We start from the raw sequence: 21,904 nt of genomic DNA on the forward strand, positions 1-21,904 counted from the left end.
CTTTCACTCAGTTTCACCTCAGTACAATAATGCAAGTAAAACAGTATGTTAGCAGTGACTGGGGGCCTCTCTTCTCCGTATTCTTCATGGCTTTTCGCTGGACTATACCACTGCCACATTGTAGCTTTTTTGTTTACATACATAACCCTTATCTTTTAGGGCCTTGTTAACAGCACAAAATAGCAGTACATAACACACAAAAATAGGTAAGTACACACTTGCAGAAGCAAACCCTAAATGGGCTTTCCCTAGTAGAATTTATTTCAATTTCCTTCAGTTTCTATTTGTGTACAATTATAACTCTGAACTATGTATTTGCATTACGGCCTCTCATATCACAGACATGAAAACATTCAATGAAGACCATTAAACCACCAATTTAAAAAAAAATGTCTATAGTAGGAGACTAGAAGCCTAATCATGCCTACGGCGGTCCGATGGCCCGCTAGAGCCACAGTGGTGGTACGAGCACTGCTACACTGGCGTTCCAATCGCCCTTGTACAAGTTGGGCAGTCAGACCGCCATGGGACCGCCACAACTGCCAGGAATCAGAGATCCCTGGCAGTATTGTGGTATTCTTGAGGCAGCAATATGCTTGATGGTACCACTGCAGCACAGCCAAGCATATTAAGAGTTTCCTCTCCACCACGGTTCTCATGGTGGTGAGCCAGCCATGAAAGCTGTGGCGAAGAGTAAACATAGGGGGTCTACAAGCTCCCTCTGTTGCTTCAGGCCCATGGGGTGCATCCATATTGTGCCCCCATGTGTACATGCACCCCAGTTCCTGCACGGCATGGACTGCATCATTCCATGTTGTGCGGACACTTGCTTTGACGCCTCAGTTGCAGTGCTTTTTTCATAGGCACTGCCATGGGACCACCAAAAAACCGCCGGCCAGAGACTAAAAAAGTTGTATCTGGCAGGCTGTGTCAGTACAGCTTTGACAGTCTTGGAGCAGTGTGGCAGCCTCGTTCCAAGACTGCCAAAGTCGTAACTAGGCCCTGAATAGGGCTTTTATTGCAATCGCAATTTGTGTCTCCGTACTAACTTCACCATGAATTTATCTCATGAATTCGACTGTTTTCCTTGAAAATTATTTTACTTCCCACTTTCATTTGTGACTACTTTTTCCTCTTTTATTGTTTTATTGTGTATCCAATAGTTATTTTCTTATTGTCTGCATTCTTTGACCTTTTTGCCTGTTGCATTTTCTCTTCTGTTTGCCTTTATTCTAATTATCTTATCTATTTTGTCCTGAGCTAGCCCTCTTTTAATTTGTAATGCCTTTTGCTTTTTTGGGAGAGAGTCACTCTAAATATGTTCAGTTTCGAAGTGAACACTTCAAAGTGTTGAGGTGATACATTTGTAACCATATCATCTAATAGCAGGACAAATGTATTACTATTCAAGAGGTGTGTAAGTCTACTAATTACTTGAGAAACCTATCCTTATAGGTGGCTGAAGGGACTCGAGGATGACAGTCAGGAGACAGACGTCCATTACAACTCTCTAACCGGAGAAGGAAACTTCAACTGGCGCTTCGTCTACCCTTTCTTCTATATGCCAGCAGAAAAGCAAATGGTTGTCAGCAAAAGAGAAAATATATTTTCTTTAGAAAAGACAGAACGCAAGATTCCGGCGGTGCTCTTGCTCCAGGTCTGGGATTTCGACAGGCTTTCCTCGGATGACTTTCTGGGTAAGTAAACGAGCGCGGAACGTTGTCTTTCTGTGTTACTTTCAAGATCACCCAACATCATGCTTTAGTTCAAAGATAGAAACTATTTGTTTGCTTATAATGTATAAGTATACCGAACCCAAGTATTGGCAAACACAACATAATGCACTGGGGACACCTTTTGGTTTTGCCAATGCTTATTTCCCCCTAGATGGATGTGCAAGAGCAATATTTTATTGGTATTTCTTTTATTAGTTTAAGAAATAACATTACAAGTTTGGCGCAGAGAATGTGCATGCATCTGCAGCAGCAATCTTTCAATGGTAAACAGTCATTACAAGATGGCCACCTTGAACCAAAGTGCATGCCAGCTTGTCATGAATTTTGTTTGAGTTTAAGAAAAATGATTCACACATGCATGGCCACTGTGCATACATACCATGCCATCCTGTAATGATTTTTCGTAAACTAAAAAAAACTCTTACTAGATAGCCCTTGCAAATGCATAGCAGCCATCTTGGATAGATTTTTTTCAAAAGTTCAAGTCAAATTATTCCAAGAACACCACTGCATATGCATGCCCATAATGCAGTGGTGTAACAAAACTTGAGGGGGCCTCCCTGCAAGGTAAATGGAGGGGCCCCTGTTTCAGATTTATTCAGGAGCTCTTAGGCCAGAGTACGGTGCTGAGTGGGGCCCCTTCAGCTCTGCCCCGCACACTGCGGGGGTTGCGGGGGCCTGTGTTACGCCACTAAAACATTTTTAAGGTCATCCACTAATGTGGGCGACATAGAGAGCACATGGTGCTGAGGTATCAAGTGGCGGCTTGGAGGGCCTCATTTGTTTTATAAACAGAGCAGGGTGGGAAAGGAATGGGTGGGGGACAGAAAGAGGAAAATAAAAGTGTCCCTAATTTTTGCAATACTTTGTCCGATGCCAATTGTGAAAGAATATATTCATCAAAACACTATGAGACTGACATGCTGCTTAGATGGACAAATACCACAATAAGGAGGAAAACCATTACATCCCGAGCAGAGAAGTGGAAGAGTGGATTCTAAATTATGGACACACAAAGCTCTCTCTGAGTCTATATTGGATATAATAGTTCTATTTGCTCACAGACAGCTGAAGCTGTCCCAAGGCTCGATCTAAAACAGAAATGAGTATCATTACGAGCGTTTGAAACATTCTGTTCATCTATCAAATAATGACACTAAAATGAGGCTTGCCTGGAGAGACTACATTAAATGCAAACACAATGTGGGCGGGGGAGAAGAAATAATAGGGCTGATGATGTGACAGAGAACATTCTTTTGAGGAAGCAATGTGAGGACAGAAAAAGGTGGGTTTTCAGATTTAAAACAAAAAATGATCAATTTAGCACTTTTCTACTGCATGGAATATGATAGATAGCTATTGAGATGATTCTGAAGTATAATTAGTTTACGTAGTTTCAATATAATGTTGTGGTACTTTATAGGTATGTATATGGCCTTTCAGGCTAAAAGCTGTCTACGTGCCTAATTATGAGTCTGGCGGTCCAAGGACCGCCAGACTCGCGGGGGCGCAGTGGCAGCAGTCAAGCCACCGCTGCACCGGTGGTCCGACTACCATATCACAAAAGGGAATGGCTGTTTGCTAGCGGTGGTCAGTGGTCAGGGCCTCAGTATTATGCTGGTGGTGCCGCTGGGGCACTGCGATGCATATTACAAGTTCCAGACTACCAGAGGTATAATTCTGGTTTTTACTCCATGAAAAGGCTGGCAGTCCTGAAACAAAGGGGGTCCTACAGAGCCCCTGTTGCACCTTTTCATGGGAATGCATGTAGGGGTGCACAACATGTGCCCCTTCTGTGTGCATGCATCCCAGTTCCTGCATGGCATGGACTTTACTGTCCATCCTGTGCAGGAACTTTTTTGAGGATTCACATTTCAGTGCCCATTTTCAGAGGCACTGCCGTGGGACCGCCGAAAAAAAACCCACCAAACACGAGGAAACTCATATTTGGGGGGTGGTGTGAGAGCGGGCCACCTGCATGGCGGTCTGCTCCCGCACCGCCAAACTCGTAATCAGGCTGTACGTGATTCACAAGGATGCATTTCACTCTTAATTGAATCACTGCATTGGATATTTCTGTCACCCTCAAAGGCATTGCTGCTTTGAAGGAGATTCGGAGTTGCAGTCATGCAAAAAACCTCGTCCTGGGTTGCTTGTGTTCCAGTTCAGGGAGGACCTGGCTTTACATTTCAGGTTGGACTGTTCCCATCAGAGCAGAGTCAAGACGGATTTGCATGTAGCTGAATCCAAACTGAGGTGGCATGACATGCATTATTTTCTGGTTCCGGGAGGATCTGGCTTGGCATTTCAAGCTGAACTGTTCCCATTGGAGCAGGGGTCAAGACTGATATGCATGTAGCTAGGTCCAAACTGCGGTGGTTTAGTGTGCAAAACAACGACGGACTGGCATATGGTCCGAGTGATTATCAGTTGCTTAAATAAATTAAATTATTCCATCCAGCACTTTCTTATGACTCCTAGTCATAGGCACCAGTTCTAGTGAAAGAGCAGCTGCCCTCAAACTGGTCTAGAGGGACCACAGAGAAGTAGTTGCTCATTTCCTTGGCCACACCTATAGGGCCTTTACGTTAAGCCTGTCTGTGATGTGCCATAGCTAGTAGGGGGTTAACCTCAGGTTTATTTCATGACGTTAATGGTTCGCTATAACAATGGTTGTGGTTATCACTTGAGTTGGGTAACTCACACCCCTTGACTAAAACCCAATTTCTTATGAGGATGTTCTTGGGTTGGTTTATATGGCTGCCAGAGTAGTGCACCAGATGGAATAACCTCCACATATCCATCTTCTATAGTCAGTCATCTACTACAGTTCATTTTCCTGTACCTCTGTGCTGTGATCCATCAGTAGCTGGACTATTCTGATAGTGGGGACATGGGACTGCATGCTGACAGAGTCTCTGCTAAGACTCAGGCATGCATGGCACAAACTGTATTTTCTAGATGCAGCGAAGTGGCTGGCCCATCTACCTTAGCTACTCAGTGATAACTCAGGATGCAGAGGTAGTTGTACAAAATTAACATGCAATGTCCCTTGCTTATGTTTTCTGTTAGAAGCTGCTAGACATCTACAATCATTTCTCACTGGCCTTGTTGCAGACTGTGGTGCCTAATAAATAAGTCTCCTAAACCTGGAATGTGAGTCTGGAAAGGGGAAAGATCTTGGTCACCAGGGCTTGAATGGAACACTCCACAGACTCTTTCGAGGGTTTAGAGTGAGTTTTTAGAGTGAAGGAAATGTGCACAGAACATTGAAATACCCCACAATTGATGTTTTAATATAGTGCATTTGTTAGGGAGTTTCAGGCTGTTAATCCTGGGCCATACACTGTTAATCAAGAAACTTCAGATTCATCCCAGGAGCTCAGCTCAGCTTCCTTCATAATTTCCCACCCATTTCCTTTAGCCTTATAGAGGGTTTCTTTGTCTGGGTCTCTGGAAAAGAGTCTGACCAAAGTGTTACTGATTTAAAACAGCTTGGAGTATATGCATTCCATTCCAATTTTGATACTAAATGAATTCTGTTATTTGGACAGACACAATCTTAGATTTTCACTAATTACAAAAGCATGCCACCCTCCTTCACATCTGAGGTGCCCCACCTGTTATCAGCCACGGGGATGTGTTGTATGCAAGATGAGTATTACCTTTGTGCAGCCACAAAGAAAATACCAGCAAACTAGAAAATTAGAGCTATTTTACACAACCTGATTCTGTTGGTGCATATGGCGTGATTTGTGTCTGCGTATGTGCCTGGCTGTGGGACTGCATGCGGGCATGTGTGCAGATGTGTGTTACCTTGATAAAAACTCAAATGCTATGCCAGGTGATGTTGAACGTCTTTTTCAATCAAAGCTGTCAAACAGACAGATTGCTTACATAGTACAATGAGTGGGGGTTGGACCCTTCAATCGACCACTGGCTTGTTTGATCTGCCTCTTTCAGCAATTGGCTTTAGATTCTGTCAATCACTTATTTTCTGAGCCTAGTGGATTAATCATATCTCTATTGCAGTATTTCCCAAACTGTTGATCGTAAGGTGGGTCATGAGCCAATTTGTTGTGGGTCTCGAAAGTTCAAGCAATAAATAAAGAGGCCTTTAAATTTTGTATTTATCTTGTGACATTTGCTGCACTTCAAATGTCAGGCTGTGTCTGACAAATTGCTGCTTATATGTTGTACATGGGAATTGGTTTTTACAAACTCATCTCATTTGGCAGTTGGAAAAAGAAAAGTAAAGTGAATTATGTGACACTCTTGCTGGTGTACAGGGAGTGGAAAGGAAAGGCTGCAGGATTTCAATCAATCAATCAATGTAAACGTTATTCGTTTTTTAAAATAAAAACCATGAAATCAAAACAAGCTTTAATATACACATCAATTAAAAACCATCCTAAAAATGATCAATTTAAAAATCTGAGAAGCATACAGTGTACGAAAGTGCATTGAGTAAGCCACAGATCATAAATAAGTACACAGTTAAAAATTCCTATAAAAATAAATCTAAAAGATTAGCAGCTGTCCTATGCACCAAAGAAATTTGATCACATCTTTTTTGCAGCCTAACATCAACTTGTAAAAAGCTAAGGACACTTAGAATAATATCTCCTGAAAGCATTTGCAAATATATAAAGGTGGGTCCAACCTGAGTAAAGCTAATCCTTTTTAGTGTGGGGAGCACGTATAGATTGCTGTGCGTAGCATAAAATCTGAAAAACATTGTAAAATGTAACGTGTCCTATGAAGACCTACTGTCGTAGCCACAGGACATACGGTTATGGACCCTATTCCCCCCACAAGGGTAGGCTAACAGAAAAGGCAGTAGGTCCAACCAAAACCTGTTTAATAAAAAGAGGTCATACCTACTTTTGACACACAGAAGGTAAGGCTCAGTGGAGGGCGCAGTATTCAACATAACATATGGACGAACACTGAGCTTCATTAAGGCACCCTCTTCCCTGACCAATAGCCTCTGTCAAAAGAATGGTCTTTCACCAAATTTTAATCCTTCTTACAAATCTTATCTGGGTTACTAAATCAATCTCCCCTACCTAAATTCAAAAAGCTATCCCTGATATATTTGAACGCAGGAATGTGATCCGAGTAATCAAGGGTTAAACAATCCTTTATGGTCTCCTTGCTCAATTGGATCCCAGGCCAGGACCAAATATTCAACCAAAAGGAGAGAGGGTGAAATGCTGTGATATCAGTTAAATAAGCCACTCCAATATATTTGTGTACCGAAAATGTAGGGGCGCTTTGCGGAATGCACTCGAACCATCTCAAAAAAGCTTTTTCAACAATTTGCAGCTCACCTTGGGCAGTATTTACCCAGATCTTGCTCCCTTAAACTAATTTGGAAATGCTTTTGGCTCTGTAGATCTGTGAAAGAGCCTTTGTGGGTCTATTGCCCAAATGTGATGCAAAGTTGAAAACAGTGGCATTCACCCTAGCAATGTCCTTTTTTTTCCCTAATAACCAGGGGGTGCCAAATCAAAGCAGAGTCGAACAGCAGACCCAGAAAAAAAAATAGGCTGGTCTTTGCACAGGGGAAGATTCTACTTTAAAAGTAGTTGCTTTTGTGAATCTTGGGCCAGCAATCATCACACAAGATTTGTTATCATTTACTGATAGATCCAACTTCTCTATAAAGTGAATTCAACAATGACTGCAGACTAAGGGAGGGGAAGAGAACTCCGGTTCGCCAGCAGAGTGTGCAGAGTTTTACCTACTCCGCACTCCACGGAGAACGTTGCGTATAGGGCAAAGCTTTGACTCCGCAGCGGAGCGGAGTTAGCCAGCCCCCCTGATAAATTGGAATGTCTGACAAAATATCGACGGACAGAAAATCGACCTACAAAAATATCGAAACAGAAATATCGAAGTCATAAATATCGAAGTCCAATCTACATAAAGGTAAGTACAAAAATATATAGAAAAAAATATTGATCTCAAAACCATTGATGTTAAAAATATTGTTTTGTAAAATGTTTTAATAATAATGTAAAACTAAGTAAATAATACATATAATTAAAAGAAATAAAGTTAAAATATTAAAACATATTTGAAAATATTAGCTAATACATATAATGTTAAAATTAATTAAACATATACATATAAATTAATATATATACTCACACCACATATTGCAAAGCGTTGGATAGCATCAGGGTAAAATTTACTATTTCCACTCCAGAGAGTGCAACAGTAGGGAAAGCGCAGAATAGCATAGGGCTAAAAATTACTATTCCCACTCCAGTGAGTGCAACAGTAGGGAAAGCGTTGGATAGAGTATGGGTAAAAATTACTATCCCCACTCCAGTGAGTGCAACAGTAGAGAAAGTGTTGGATAGCGTAGGGGTAAAAATGACTATTCCCACTCCAGTGAGTGCAACAGTAGGGAAAGCGTTGGATTGCATAGCGGTTAAAATTACTATTCCCACTCCAATGAGTGCAACAGTAGGGAAAGTGTTGGATAGCGTAGGGGTAAAAATTACTATTCCCACTCCAGTGAGTGGAACAGTAGGGAAAGTGTTGGATAGCGTAGGGGTAAAAATTACTATTGCCACTCCAGTGAGTGCAACAGTAGGGAAAGTGTTGGATAGCGTAGGGGTAAAAATTACTATTCCCACTCCATTGAGTGCAACAGTAGGGAAAGTGTTGGATAGCGTAGGGGTTAAAATTACTATTCCAACTCCAGTGAGTGTAACAATGTGGAAAATGTAGGTTAGTGTAAGGGTTAAATTAAAACACTTATCAATTTTTTTTATATAAATATATTACTCATTAATCAACAAAAAACGTATTAATGAATACCAATAAAATGTAATTAATGTTTACCTAAATATCATTAAATTACTTCCCACATTATTTCCCCTTTAACACACAACACACTACACATTAAAAAACACAATGTAACTATCAATTATTAAAAATCAATAATAAAATAATTATAATTAATATAATTATAAAGCAACCAATTAATACAAATTAATTACCAATTCATAATTAACAATAAATTAATCATCAATAACAATAAATAAAAGCGAATTAATTAATTTAATTTAATTAATTCCCACCCTATTCCCCTATAAATCCACAACCTACTACACAAACAAAATCACATAATTAATGTAATTATCAATTAATCACTCATTAAAAAGTAATTACCAATTAATAATTCATTAACACTACATTAATTAACAATAACAAATAAAAATTATTAATACATGAATTACAATTAATATAATTATAAATTAACAGTTAAGAAAAATGTATTACCAATTAATAATTAAAAAACAATTAATTAATAATAACAATAAATAAAAACGTTATTATTAATTAATTATAATTACATTACTTCCCACCCTATTTCCCTATAAACCCACAATCCCACTCTAATACTAAAGCGCAAAATTTACTTTAACAAAATGACTAATTTCTAAACATTTATTAAAAAATGTATGAAAATACATTAAAAAGATGTTAAAAATACATATAAAATACATACTAAAATATATGACACAAAAAAAATCAATATTATTGACAAGAATATTTTTGCTAACGATATTACTTACTTTGATTTTACTTACTTTGATATTAAAAAAACTGTATTTCTTACCTTAAGGTCAATATTCTGGTCAATGATATACTTGACTTTGATATTCTATCCCTACGATATTAAAAACTCAATATTAAGGTAGGTCGATATCTAAAAATCGATATTTTGACTGTGCACCGCTAAATTGGCACCCCGCCTTCGCCCCCCTAATAAAACATACTTTAAAAGTAATTTAAAAAGAAATAAAGTCACTTAACTGTACTTCGACGTCCCCGGGCTGCCCTCCTCCTCCTTGCCGTACATCTTGCAAGAAATGCGCATGCACGCGCGCACATGCGTATTGTTTTGTGAAAAATGTGCATGCGCATGCATGCATGCATGAGACTTCTGTAGATAAGACATTAAAGCTGGTTCGAATGACTCGAGACCAAAAAGATGATTAACCCACTATTGGTCTGCCCACACGTGAAGGAGTTGCAGGCATAAAAAATGTCTTATAACCCCTCCACAAAGAAGCAGTTCATGGTGACCCACGCCCCTTGGAGACAGCTCACATCGAAACCTCTGATGAAAATCAGCCACTTGCTGTAGAATGATAAGGTAAATACAAATATCGTTAGGGATCTTGCATGTCTTTTACCACACCCCTTAAGATTCCACAGTCAGAATCCAGCTGCAACTGGGAACGGGGCTCCCTGGGAAAATTAAACCACTCATTAAAACCACCACCAAATGCCCTTTCTCCTGAGTTGCAGCAAGTAATGTGCATCAGACCGACCTCATCTGCTGGCTTTCTCAAATTTAGATTAGAATATCTTTAGGTGCTTGAAAAATATGACACTTTATGTATTTCCTTCCAGCACGCAAGCTTGGTCCTTACTTTACTACAGCATATTCTCACAAGCTGGGATGATGGCGTTTAGCTCTTTCTATGTAAAGGGCAAGTTATCAGGGTCAAACCCCATTAGAAAGAAACGAGAGATGTGGCTGTTATAAGGCTGATGGATTTCGCAAACTAATTGAACAAATTAGTCTGACTATTCCACTCTGCTGAATGTTGCCATTTTTCTTGGGGGGGGGGGGGGGGGGGGGGGGGGTTCGCAGCAAAGTGAAGTCACCTGGGCTTTCCTCTGGCCTTCCCCTTCTCCCAAGAGATGCAAGCACTCTCTCTCTTCCTGTAATGATTCCACAGCTCATCTTCAGGGCATGTGCTTGGCAGTTCCCTCAGAAGCCCCTTTCATTGAATCTGTTTTTGCGTGTGCCTGTCCGAGTTTCCGTGTAGGAACCATAGATGCACGAATCTTCGGTAAACATAGCCCCTTCTGTTCACCACTCGTCACCTTAATCGTTGATGTCTTTAATTTATTTATTTTTTTATTTTATTTTATGCGTTTTTATATAGCGTGGACTTTACCCGAAGGCGTCAGAGCTCTTCACAATAGGAACAGTAGCGTCACATGAGGAGAAAATTACAAGTGGGCATGTTACAAAAGCAAACGTTACATTACATGAGGCAAAGTTGACAATTGTGCATGTATCAAAAGCAAACAAAATACAAGAAGAGGTAGCAAATGATAGGTTACAAGAGGGAGAAAAAGTGACATGTGTGCACATTACATAAGCGTACAAGATACAAGTAGAGGTATAAAACTGCAATAAATGGACACTCAAAACACAAGAACACACTGGGAAGGCACTTCTATAGGCATGAAGTACAGAATTTCCTATAGTGGAAGAACTTCCTTGAGGGAATAGAGAGGGCGTGAATTAGATTTGGAAGTGTCTTTGAAGTAGGAGTACTTTGAGGTCAGTTTTGAAGGACCTCTTCCATTTTTATCTGAGACCCGACAAAAATATTGAAAGGCTGTGCTTCAGTCAATCTCTGCTGAGCGAAGAGAATCAGAGCCCCCCGCCAACTAGTCCCAAGCTTTTTACACAACGTTGGAAAAGGAGGGCGAGTTGGGACATTCCTATTCTTCTAGACCTCTCTGTAACCGCAAGGAAATGGAAATCCAGATGGGGGCTCAAGAAATTTGGAGCTAAAAGCAATAACTAAAGATTTTGGCATCTGATAAGATGTTTGGTTGCAAGGAAAAGTATTATCAATCAATCAATCAATCAAAAAAAAATTGTAAAGCGTGCTACTCACCCTTAAGGGTCTCAAGGCGCTGAGGGGGTTGGGGGGTTGCTACTGCTCGAACAGCCAGGTCTTGAGTTGTTTCCTGAAGGAGAGATGGTCCTGGGTCAGCCGTAGGTGAGTGGGGAGGGAGTTCCATGTCTTCGCTGCTAGGTAGGAGAAGGATCTTCCTCCGACTGTGGATTTCCGAAAACGTGGGACGGATGCGAGGGCGAGGCTGGCGGATCGGAGCTGGCGGGTGGGTGTGTAGAATGTGAGGTGGCTGTTGAGGTACTTCGAGCCCATGTCGTGGAGAGCCTTATGTGCGTGGATGAGGAGTCTGAACGTCATCCTCTTGTTGACGGGGAGCCAGTGAAGGTCTTTCAGGTGGGCAGTGATGTGGCTGCGGCGATGGATGTCCAGGATGAGTCGTGCTGAGGCGTTCTGGATGCGCTGGAGTCTTTTCTGAAGTTTGGCTGTGGTTCCAGCGTAGAGGGTGTTCCCATAGTCCAGGCGGCTGGTGACGAGGGCCTGGGTGACCGTCTTCCTGGATTCGGTGGGGATCCAACGGAAGATCTTACGGAGCATGCGCAGGGTGTTGAAACAGGACGATGAGACGGCGTTGACTTGCTTGGTCATCGTGAGGGAGGAGTCCAGGGTGAAGCCCAGGTTGCATGAGTGGTCCGTTGGCTTGGGTGCGCTGCCCAGGGCGGGGGGCCACCAGGAGTCGTCCCAGGCGGAGGGAGATGGTCCGAGGATGAGGACTTCCATCTTGTCTGAGTTCAGTTTCAGGCGGCTGATCTTCATCTATTCCGCGTCGTCTTTCATTCCTTCCTGGAGGCTAGCTTTGGCGGTGGCGGGTCGTTGGTGAGGGAGAGGATCAGCTGGGTGTTGTCGGTGTAGGAGATGATGTTAAGGTTGTGTTGGTGTGCGATGGCAGCGAGAGGGCTCATGTAGACATTGAAGAGGGTGGGGCTAAGTGAGGATCCTTGCGGGACTCGGGCAGATGACTTCAGTGGCCGCGGATCGGAACGGGGAGGCGGACTCTCTGGGTTCTTCCGGCGAGGAACGAGCTGATCCACTCCAATGCCACTTCCTGGATTCCGGTGTTGCTGAGGCGTTGTATCAGGGTGTGGTGGCATACGGTGTTGAAGGCTGCTGAGAGGTCAAGGAGGATATTAGAAACACGTGAAGTGTACAGAATGTATGCATAGAGTAGAAAGAGAGGTGAAGAAGTGATTGCCGCGAGGCCATGCATGATAACATGGTTGGCGCTGAGAAGCACCTCACCAGGATATGGAAAAGGGACAGAGGGAAGCTGGGAGTGGAAGTATTTATAAAAATAGGCAGAAACCTTTCAAGCATGTGTAGAAGGTGTCCATGCCCCCTGATGGAGGAGACAGAGCATGCCATGTTGTCAGTTTTTTAGGAATAAGGTAAGGTTTGCTGCCTTCTCCTCTTCCTGTCAGGAATAATGGTGCTCTCTGCTGGGAGTGCTTCACTCTGCTCTCCAGTTCACTCACTGGTGATCTACGTATTCGTGAACTCTCTGCACGCTGCTGTTACTCACTAGGTTAGATGGATTGCACCATCCACAAGAAAACTAAACAAGTGAAACAGGTACAGCAGGGACTGTTTAGGATTACAGGTTGAGATGCTCAAAAACATACCTCAAACCTTTTAAATTTGATACCATCCTCAGACTAATGGGTGCCAGGGGTTGCCTTTACAGGGGAGATTTCATTTTTAGATTACCTGACAACAGGAATTCTTTCTTTGTAGCCTTCACATTTTAACAGCTATTTTTATTTTGGAAAAGCGTGATGTTGTTGTTATGCTTCTCATTGAATTACAAGGAGAGGGGGCTCGTAAATCAAAAGAAATGGGGCACCCAATAACTGTCAAGTTAAAAAAGAAAGGTTTTCTTTGGATGGGATACAACTGGAACCATTCAGAATACCTTCACACTAGACTTTCACACACACTCTAATAGCAAGAGATTGAGGCACTTATAAATCCACCATTTAGTAAAAATATTCCTCTGTTTTATTCCCTAAAAAGGAGAGATTTCCTTACAAATACATATTATACACCAATTGTATAAACCATGAAAATGTCAATACATTGAAAGCAATTAATGGATTATGCTTCTCAGCCATCAATGGTCCTGCAGTAGAGATGTGATTTTGAACCTTACATGTTAGCGGCTCGCAACATGCTTTTCATCTAAACATAAAATCCAAAGTTTTGAAGCTCTTCACAAAAAACTCTACCGAAATTCTATCATCAGTTAATTAAGCATATACAAGTGGTCTAGAGATCAAAGGAAATGCCAGACCTGGCATTTTTTTAAAGAAAAGTTTGGGCCATTCTCTCCCACTCAGGGCTTAGATGCCAAGTGAGCTAGTAAAAGAGTGGTCCTCAGAATTGACACCTGCGCCATAACTCCAGCGTGTTCGGATCATGGGTGTTTAAATAAGGTCCTACGTGTACACACCAGGGCTTGAATGGGGCACTCATGAACTCTGTGAATGTTTCTATCATTCTGTCGTTCCTACGGATATAACTCCTTGTGTCTTAAAGCTGTGTACTTAGCAGAAGACATTAACGCATAAAGAGTAGACATGATCCCGGATTGATCTTTTTGGATGTAGAGCATTTGTTAGGGGGTTTAGGTTGTCAGTCCTGGAGGCCTACACGGCTAATTAGGCCTGATCTCTGCTAGCAGAGCTCAGCAGGGCAGAGAGATGGGTTCCAGAGGCTAAGCTTCCTTCATACATTGATATCCGCTCACTGTGGCCTGAGGGAGGATTGCTTCCCTAGGCTTCTGCAGCACAAGAAATTCGACTTGATCGCTTCTAAAACAGCTTCTGATCAAAGTGTTATTGATTTAAACAGTCTGGAGTCTATGCACTGCTTGCAGATTGTGATCCTCACCGTAATCCATCTCAGCCTGGATGCACTCTCAGCCTGTCGCGAAACGCAAGGGCCAGTTGTCTTTTTTTACATTAGCTTTCCTTGAGAGCAGTTGAGAACAGGATTGATGTTGTTTCAAAATGAGGGATGATGTGTATCTCAACTCTGCATGTCAACACAAAAAGAAATGGTGGCTGGCTACATTGCATGCTGGGTGACAGCGTTGACAACCTCTTAGTGTTTCCCATAAGCCGGTGAAATATATTGTCTGTGGCCACCACATTAAAACCTCCGCTAGTGTGGAATCTGCTGCTCATAGGAACTGTTCAGAAGTCACACCGGGGTGCCCCCACTAGATTTGGGATGGAGGCTATTTAAGAGGGCTCACACCTGCTGCTCATTATCATTCTATCTGCCCGGCCTCAGTGAAAAGAACCACCTTTAGTAGAGCAGAACAATAACCCACACTTCAGTGTTGAGGCATTGGTGTATCAGGTGGATCAGATCAGCTCTGGCATAGCGCCACAATAAAAGAGAGCATGCCAGCATCCTCCTTTCGCACCAGCAATTCAAGAGTGGGCACAGGGATAGCTGAAGCATCTCGGGATAAGAAAGCGAGATAGCTGAGGGAAGTAATGCGTGGGCAGAATGGACTGGGCTGTAACAAGAGTCACGTATTCGATCCCACACCGATGTACTCCACCTTTTTATATTCTGGCATGCTGACCCCATTTGACTGGGATGGCTGGATTAGGGAGGTAGCCCACATAGCTGGCTGTTACCCACACTGTGGCATGCCTCGAACAAAACTCATCAAAACTAAGATGCAACAAAGGCTGCATCACTAGCTGCACATACTGAGATCAGGGCCCGTATTGTACATGGGGCACTCTTTCGCTGTTTCAGTCATGGTGCACATTTCAAAATGAGGGCCTGGGGCAGACCAGAATAGTGCACCCCATTATAATGAATGTGGTGCATCCAGCGTAATTGCGAACCTGCGCTTCCTTGGGGTCAGCACATTCAGTGAAAGACAGAGTGGCGTTTCCAGGCGACTCCATTGTTTCTCTGTGCAGGTGACAAGCCGTCTGCACTTTGAAGAGGGGTATAGTGTGTGACTTCACCCGCCTGCAGGGGGATGTCTGCGGTGTCCATGGGAACCCATTCTACCACCCCGAGGGCTGCGCTCAGGGGGTGCAACACAGTGCGCCACTTTTTTATTGCGCACTGTGTGTGCGCCTCCTCGGGGCATGATTATAGACACGGGTCCAGAGGCAAAGTGATTTTGTCATTTTGCATGGGGCCACGCCTCTGTGCAAATGAGGGAACACACTTTCATGATAGCTCAAGCGTAACAAAGCTATGTAAACTACAACCCATCATCTTCACGCAGGATTGCAATAATTTAAACAAAAACACTTCCTCTAAAAAAAAAACCTCACATGACAAATATTAATTTAGCACCAAGAAAACTAAATACAAAAAGCAACAAGGGTCACACGCAAACAAAAAACAAAATTAGCACAGCCCGGGGAATCTGTTTGTATTGACCAATGAACTGTGATTAATTGGTGTTGAAAGTAGAAGAATGTCGAAAGAAACTATATAAAAATGCAGTGGCGGCTGGTGACATTTGACAGTGGTGAGGCGTAAAACAGTTGTCGTACTTCCTTGCAGTGAGTGTAGCGAGTGAGCCTTAACCACCTACGGGGGGGGGGTTCTCCCCCGAGCGCTTCGTCTGGAGAACCACCAACTCACAATTTAAAATCTAACACTATTGTTGGAGTTTCTCTTTAGTAATAAGAATAGATTTATATGCAAATGAGCCCTTTATACAACATTAAGATAATGAAAAACTGGGGTAAAACCACAATACTCTAAACTATACCATGCAGTTTGCATGCTTCTCTTTGAGGACAGTTGACAACTCTCTGTTCTATATTACAATTTTAACATATAAACTGCAAGTAATAAAAGGATCTATCTGACAAAAGCAGTAACCTACTGACCTATTTACATTATATGCACTGTGTGATCTGTATGGTACAAGTTCTATTCAGTAAGCATATTGACCTTATGCACTACATTACACTGAGTCAAAACTTCCAGTAGCCAAAAGTGCGATCTCTCTCCAGGACGAACATTAATCACCGGGTTTATCTAAACATTTTTATTGTTGCCTAAAATTGCTGGAGGCAAGGAATTTACACAGGGCTGAGGCCAGTCCTCAAGAGTCAGACGGGCGATAAACTCTTGGTGATGAAAATATCACGACAGCCCAAGTCGTTGTGAAAAACTGAAAATGCGTGCGGTGCAGGTTCCCCTCTCACTCGCATGTAAATAATATTTTTACATTAATAGTATGTACATCAGTAAAAGAGTTTTATCGGTCCTCACAGAGAGGGGGCAGCGTGACGTGCCTTGTGCTGCACCATTTAGGGATGATTTATGTCACTTGACGTAAACAAATTAACTATCAGCTTTGCACAACACTCTTTGTTGTGCAGCTGTGTAGTATGCGAATACAAACCAAAAGCGTAAAACAAAACTGTACATGATGCTTGAGGGCCTGCCTTGGGAGACATGGGGGTGGGGGTGGAGGGTGAGTGACTGGGGCCGAGAGGACTTGCAGGCAGAGAAATACGGATGCTGCTGGAACACAAAAGAGGCAGTTACTGAGAAACGGCCAGCGTAAAACCTACTATAAATTTAATTGAGGGAGTCTTACCTACACTTCCTCGTCCTCCGCTCCTGTTTCTTCTAGAATTACCGTCCATCTTAAGTCCTGAGTCTCCTGCCGAATTACCGTCCATCTTAAGTCCTGAGTCTCCCGCCGTCCTCCGTTTAAGCTGCAGCGCACGTCATCAGACAGGAAGGCAGCCTCCCTCCCCTCTACCAATCACAACGCGCTGCAATGGCAGCGCTGTGATTGATGAGGCCGCTGCCCCACACGCGTCATTTTCTCTATGTATGCTGCAGCATACATAGAGAACAGGCAGAGTGAGTGGTGTTACCCGAGGGCAGGGGGGAGTGGCTTGCTCACTGTTCTTCATACTGTCTGTTTGGGCGGCTTCAGGCTGCCCAAGCAGTCAGTATGAAGAACAGTGGACAAGCCACTCACCCCTGCCCTCGATTAACAACGCCCACTCCCAACCAGGAACTTCTGCTTTCTCGCCGTGCGAGAAGGCAGAAACAAATGGTAGTTATTATGGTAATAACTACCATTTGTTTCTGCCTTCTCGCACGGCGAGAAAGCAGGGGGGCGGCACCCAAACGCCCCCATAGAAGAGCCGCCACTGTAAAAATGTGTAAGATCCTGTGCCTCCTCCTTAATATTTCATTGTCACCTTCTACCTCCATTGGAGTATGCAGAGACTTTGCAAATCTGAAGCCACTCATTGATACTATACTCCATAAATTTCTTAACTCCTAAAGTACATATTAACATGATAAACCCGGCACTGAAGGGAACTACTTTGTGTGTGGATGTGTTCTTTTTGAAAGGACAATTACATCCAACAATGTCTGTTATGTTGAATAAACTGCGACCTTTTAAGGCACCAAAGCACGTTGTCAGTGGTGTGATTTGAGGGTCAATATGGATGCCGTTTGAAGAACGGAAGGGGGGGTACAACAAGGAACTTGTCTGCTGCTGTTGCTTTCTCTTCACCTTGGTTGAAATGGTCACTATTTTTGACTTCTGTGGAAGTTTACTATGTTTGTGGTATTCACAAACAACAATTCTAATGTTACCAATAGTAATTTTACAACTGCAGAAACTCTGTACACGTGGTGGAGAATCCACACACAAACAGGTTAGACCTGTCCTATATTTTTATGTCCGGAGTTGTCTGCGGAGTCTCTGTAGTTCTAAAATTACCATTGGTAAAATTAAACTCGTAGTCTGTGAATACCAAAGAATAGTAAACTCACACACGAGTGTACATTTACCCATGTGAATCAGGCCATCAGTGTCTGACGTCCTCCCGTTTAGCACGTGCTGACAGCGGGAGTCTCGCCTGAAGTCTATAGTTTCACTTTGATCTTGCTTTCAGGCTAATTTGCTGAGGCTGCCCGAAGTTAAGCTCCAGGGTGTGCAACACTTCTGCGATTCAAACAATGCTGGCAGAACCCCTAGCTTCCTCTCCCTGTTCCTGATTCTTGAACCATGCAACGCAGGCACAGGACCAGCTCTGAAGGCAGACCAAGCAGGGGGGCCCGGCTGCTTTCACACTGGCTATTCTGTTCCTTCTCATGCCCCTTCTTGTCACCCATCTTGTTTTTCCGTGCATGGAAGATGGAAACACAAGTGACTGCGCTGGTTCAGTCTACAACTTAAGCTGATCTTGTTGACAAGATAGTAAAGCAGTGCACGCATTATATACTGTCTGATCGCCAGGCCTACACTTTAGTATTACACCAGGTAATAGTCCCGTCTGTAATACCAAAGGCACAGGCGCTGCTGAAACACCTGCACATCTCTGGCACCCTCTAGTTTCATAACAGAGTACCACATGCTAATCAGGTGAGATGTAACTAGACTGTGTGAGCAAATCTATAGGCAATTAGGCTGAAGGGAGTCTGAGTCAATGTGACCTACAAAGGTAAACTAGTTTCTAGAATGAATCCCTTGTTCATCATTGGGAGCCAGGCATGAGCAGCAAGGCCGCGCTCAGACACGGTGCAAAACTGAAATATGGAAATGGTGAAATAGTGAAGAAAAAATGTAGGGGTCAAAAGAAAACTACTTCATAAGAAAGCATTGAAAACGTGTTCAATATTATCCTCTGAAGTCCACAAAAATGGTAGCAAAATGTCAAAGTGTCTTCCAGGTTTTTCCCAGTTTTTTGTGGGTTTTCACAGCTGTGCTTTCAAGCCCACAGAGAGATTCCGAGGCAGTGTATTCATATGGGCAGCCACAATACTTAAGTAAATCAAAAGGAGACTAGCTAAAGAAGGGGTTGGTCTGACATTAATTTTGTTATTGTCAAAGCGACTCAGTATTATTGGCGGTGGCACCTGTTGGCACCTGTTGGGTGTCTTTAGAAAGCCCTCACCCACCAACCTAGTTGGTGGCATGCTTCATCATCGGGCCCATATGCCTTATATTAATTTGGCTTTCTTCAGGACAGTAACCTCACTGCTGACCAGAAATCCTGTGAGTATGCAGAACATCTCTACCATAGGTAAGCGCTACCCTTTCTCCCACAGGTCTCCTTACCCCAGTGGTCCTCTTTCTCCCTACCAGGGCCACCCCTTGCCACTTCAATAACCTTGGAGCACAAGCAAGCCTCTAAAAGCGTAAGACATGGTCCTTGCGCCACAATGCTTCACTATTCACTACTGCAGTATTTTTACCGCTGTTTTAATCACTTCACTTTCGAAGTTCCAGTGCGATTCCACAATAATGATACCACCAGTATCATTACACTTGAGCCGCTCATAGCCTTCACTAAGTCGCTATTAAGCCGGCTGTCATAAAATATGATCAATATTCTCTAGTGACTCTTTTTCTCCCATGTCTGTCTTGTCCCTGTCTCTCAATGTTGAATGTACAGGTGATCTTGAGAAGGGAATCCCCCCTCTCACAGTTATATACACTTTAGGGCGTGTAGACACATAGACTACACTACACTTCCCCTAATTTTAACCTACACATATTTTTACTGTCCTGAAGAAAGCCAGATTAATATAAGGCACTGGCTGAAACATGTTGACACACTTAGGACGTAGGAGGTCGTAACCCGCCTCTAACGTCCCTCAGCCTTATTTTTAACCGCTGACGGAGGCCCTTTTAATAAAGTTTCCTCACCCCAGGGACCATCCGCCAAGCCGTTTTAATCTCACTTTTCTTAACACCTCACACCGCACACACAGTGACATACCTGCTCCGCTGTAATCAGGCGTCGAAGCACACCCGGGACACGCTAGGTGTCACTGGGTGGGCCCGATGATGAAGCATGCCACCAACTAGGTTGGTGGGTGAGGGCTTTCTAAAGACACCCAACAGGTGCCACCGCCAATAATACTGAGTCGCTTTGACAATAACAAAATTAATGTCAGACCAACCCCTTCTTTAGCTAGTCTCCTTTTGATTTACTTTCATATAAACCGGGGATCTGGACTAGCTATCTGGTCCTCTCTCTCCCTCTTGATTCTCGCAGCCACAATACTTGACACAGAGGGTGATGGGAGTCTGGCATTTTTTGTGCAGGCTTCAAAATGTGCATGTAACAAATAGTGCCAGTCAGCATGCCGCGCCCAGCTTCTGATTTCATCCGTTTCGTTCCTCAGGTTCCATAGAGCTGACTCTGAATGGGTTCCCTCGTGGAGCGAAGTCTGCAAAGAACTGTGACATAGGCATGATGACAGGCGTGAAGGAGGAGAACAAAATCTCCATTTTCCAGCAGAAACGAATCCGAGGCTGGTGGCCATTTTTGAAGTCTGGAGAACTCACGGTGAGTGATCGACACAAGCCTGGTGCTGGGAGCAGACACTGACTTGGTGCATTAGTGTACCGACCTGAGGCTGAAAAGGAACATGACTCGGTGCATCAGTATATAGCCCTGGTGCTGGGAGAAGAGACTGCCTGTGCATCAGCATACCGGCCAGGGAGTAGATACTGACTCTGTCCATCAGTATAGAGAAATGAGGCTGGAAGCAAGTACTGACGCAGTGCATCAGTATGCAAGGCTGAGGTTGGAAGCAGACACTGACGCAGTGCATCAGTATACAAGGCTGAGGTTGGAATCAGACACTGACGCAGTGCACCAGTATACAAGGCTGAGGTTGAAATCAGACACTGACGCAGTGCACCAGTATATAAGGCTGAGATTGGAATCAGACACTGACGCAGTGCACCAGTATACAAGGCTGAGGTTGGAAGCAAGTACTGACGCAGTGCATCAGTATACAAGGCTGAGGTTGGAAGCAGACACTGACGCAGTGCACCAGTATATAAGGCTGAGGTTGGAAGCAAGTACTGACGCAGTGCATCAGTATACAAGGCTGAGGTTGGAAGCAGACACTGACACAGTGCATCATTATACAGGGCTGAGGTTGGAAGCAAGTACTGACGCAGTGCATCAGTATATAAGGCTGAGGTTGGAAGCAGACACTGACACAGTGCATCAGTATACAGGGCTGAGGTTGGAAGCAAGTACTGACGCAGTGCATCAGTATACAAGGCTGAGGTTGGAAGCAGACACTGACACAGTGCATCATTATACAGGGCTGAGGTTGGAAGCAAGTACTGACGCAGTGCATCAGTATACAAGGCTGAGGTTGGAAGCAAGTACTGACGCAGTGCATCAGTATACAAGGCTGAGGTTGGAAGCAGACACTGACACAGTGCATCATTATACAGGGCTGAGGTTGGAAGCAAGTACTGACGCAGTGCATCAGTATACAAGGCTGAGGTTGGAAGCAGACACTGACACAGTGCATCATTATACAGGGCTGAGGTTGGAAGCAAGTACTGACGCAGTGCATCAGTATACAAGGCTGAGGTTGGAAGCAGACACTGACGCAGTGCATCAGTATATAGCCTTGGTACCG

General features: G+C 43.4%; 1 protein-coding gene across 1 annotated transcript in view; it reads left to right on the plus strand.

Moving 5' to 3' along the window:
* Positions 1 to 21,904, plus strand: part of FER1L6 (fer-1 like family member 6) — a 755,805-nt gene that overhangs the window by 662,721 nt on the left and 71,180 nt on the right. Inside the window, exons 38-39 of the mRNA XM_086966191.1 lie at positions 1,456 to 1,697; positions 20,642 to 20,805. Coding sequence (XP_086822317.1) covers positions 1,456 to 1,697; positions 20,642 to 20,805 — 406 coding nt within the window. The remainder of the gene's footprint in view (positions 1 to 1,455; positions 1,698 to 20,641; positions 20,806 to 21,904) is intronic.

The sequence above is a fragment of the Lissotriton vulgaris genome, chromosome 4_1 (assembly GCF_964263255.1).
Source record: "Lissotriton vulgaris chromosome 4_1, aLisVul1.2, whole genome shotgun sequence".
Taxonomy (NCBI): Eukaryota; Metazoa; Chordata; class Amphibia; order Caudata; family Salamandridae; genus Lissotriton; species Lissotriton vulgaris.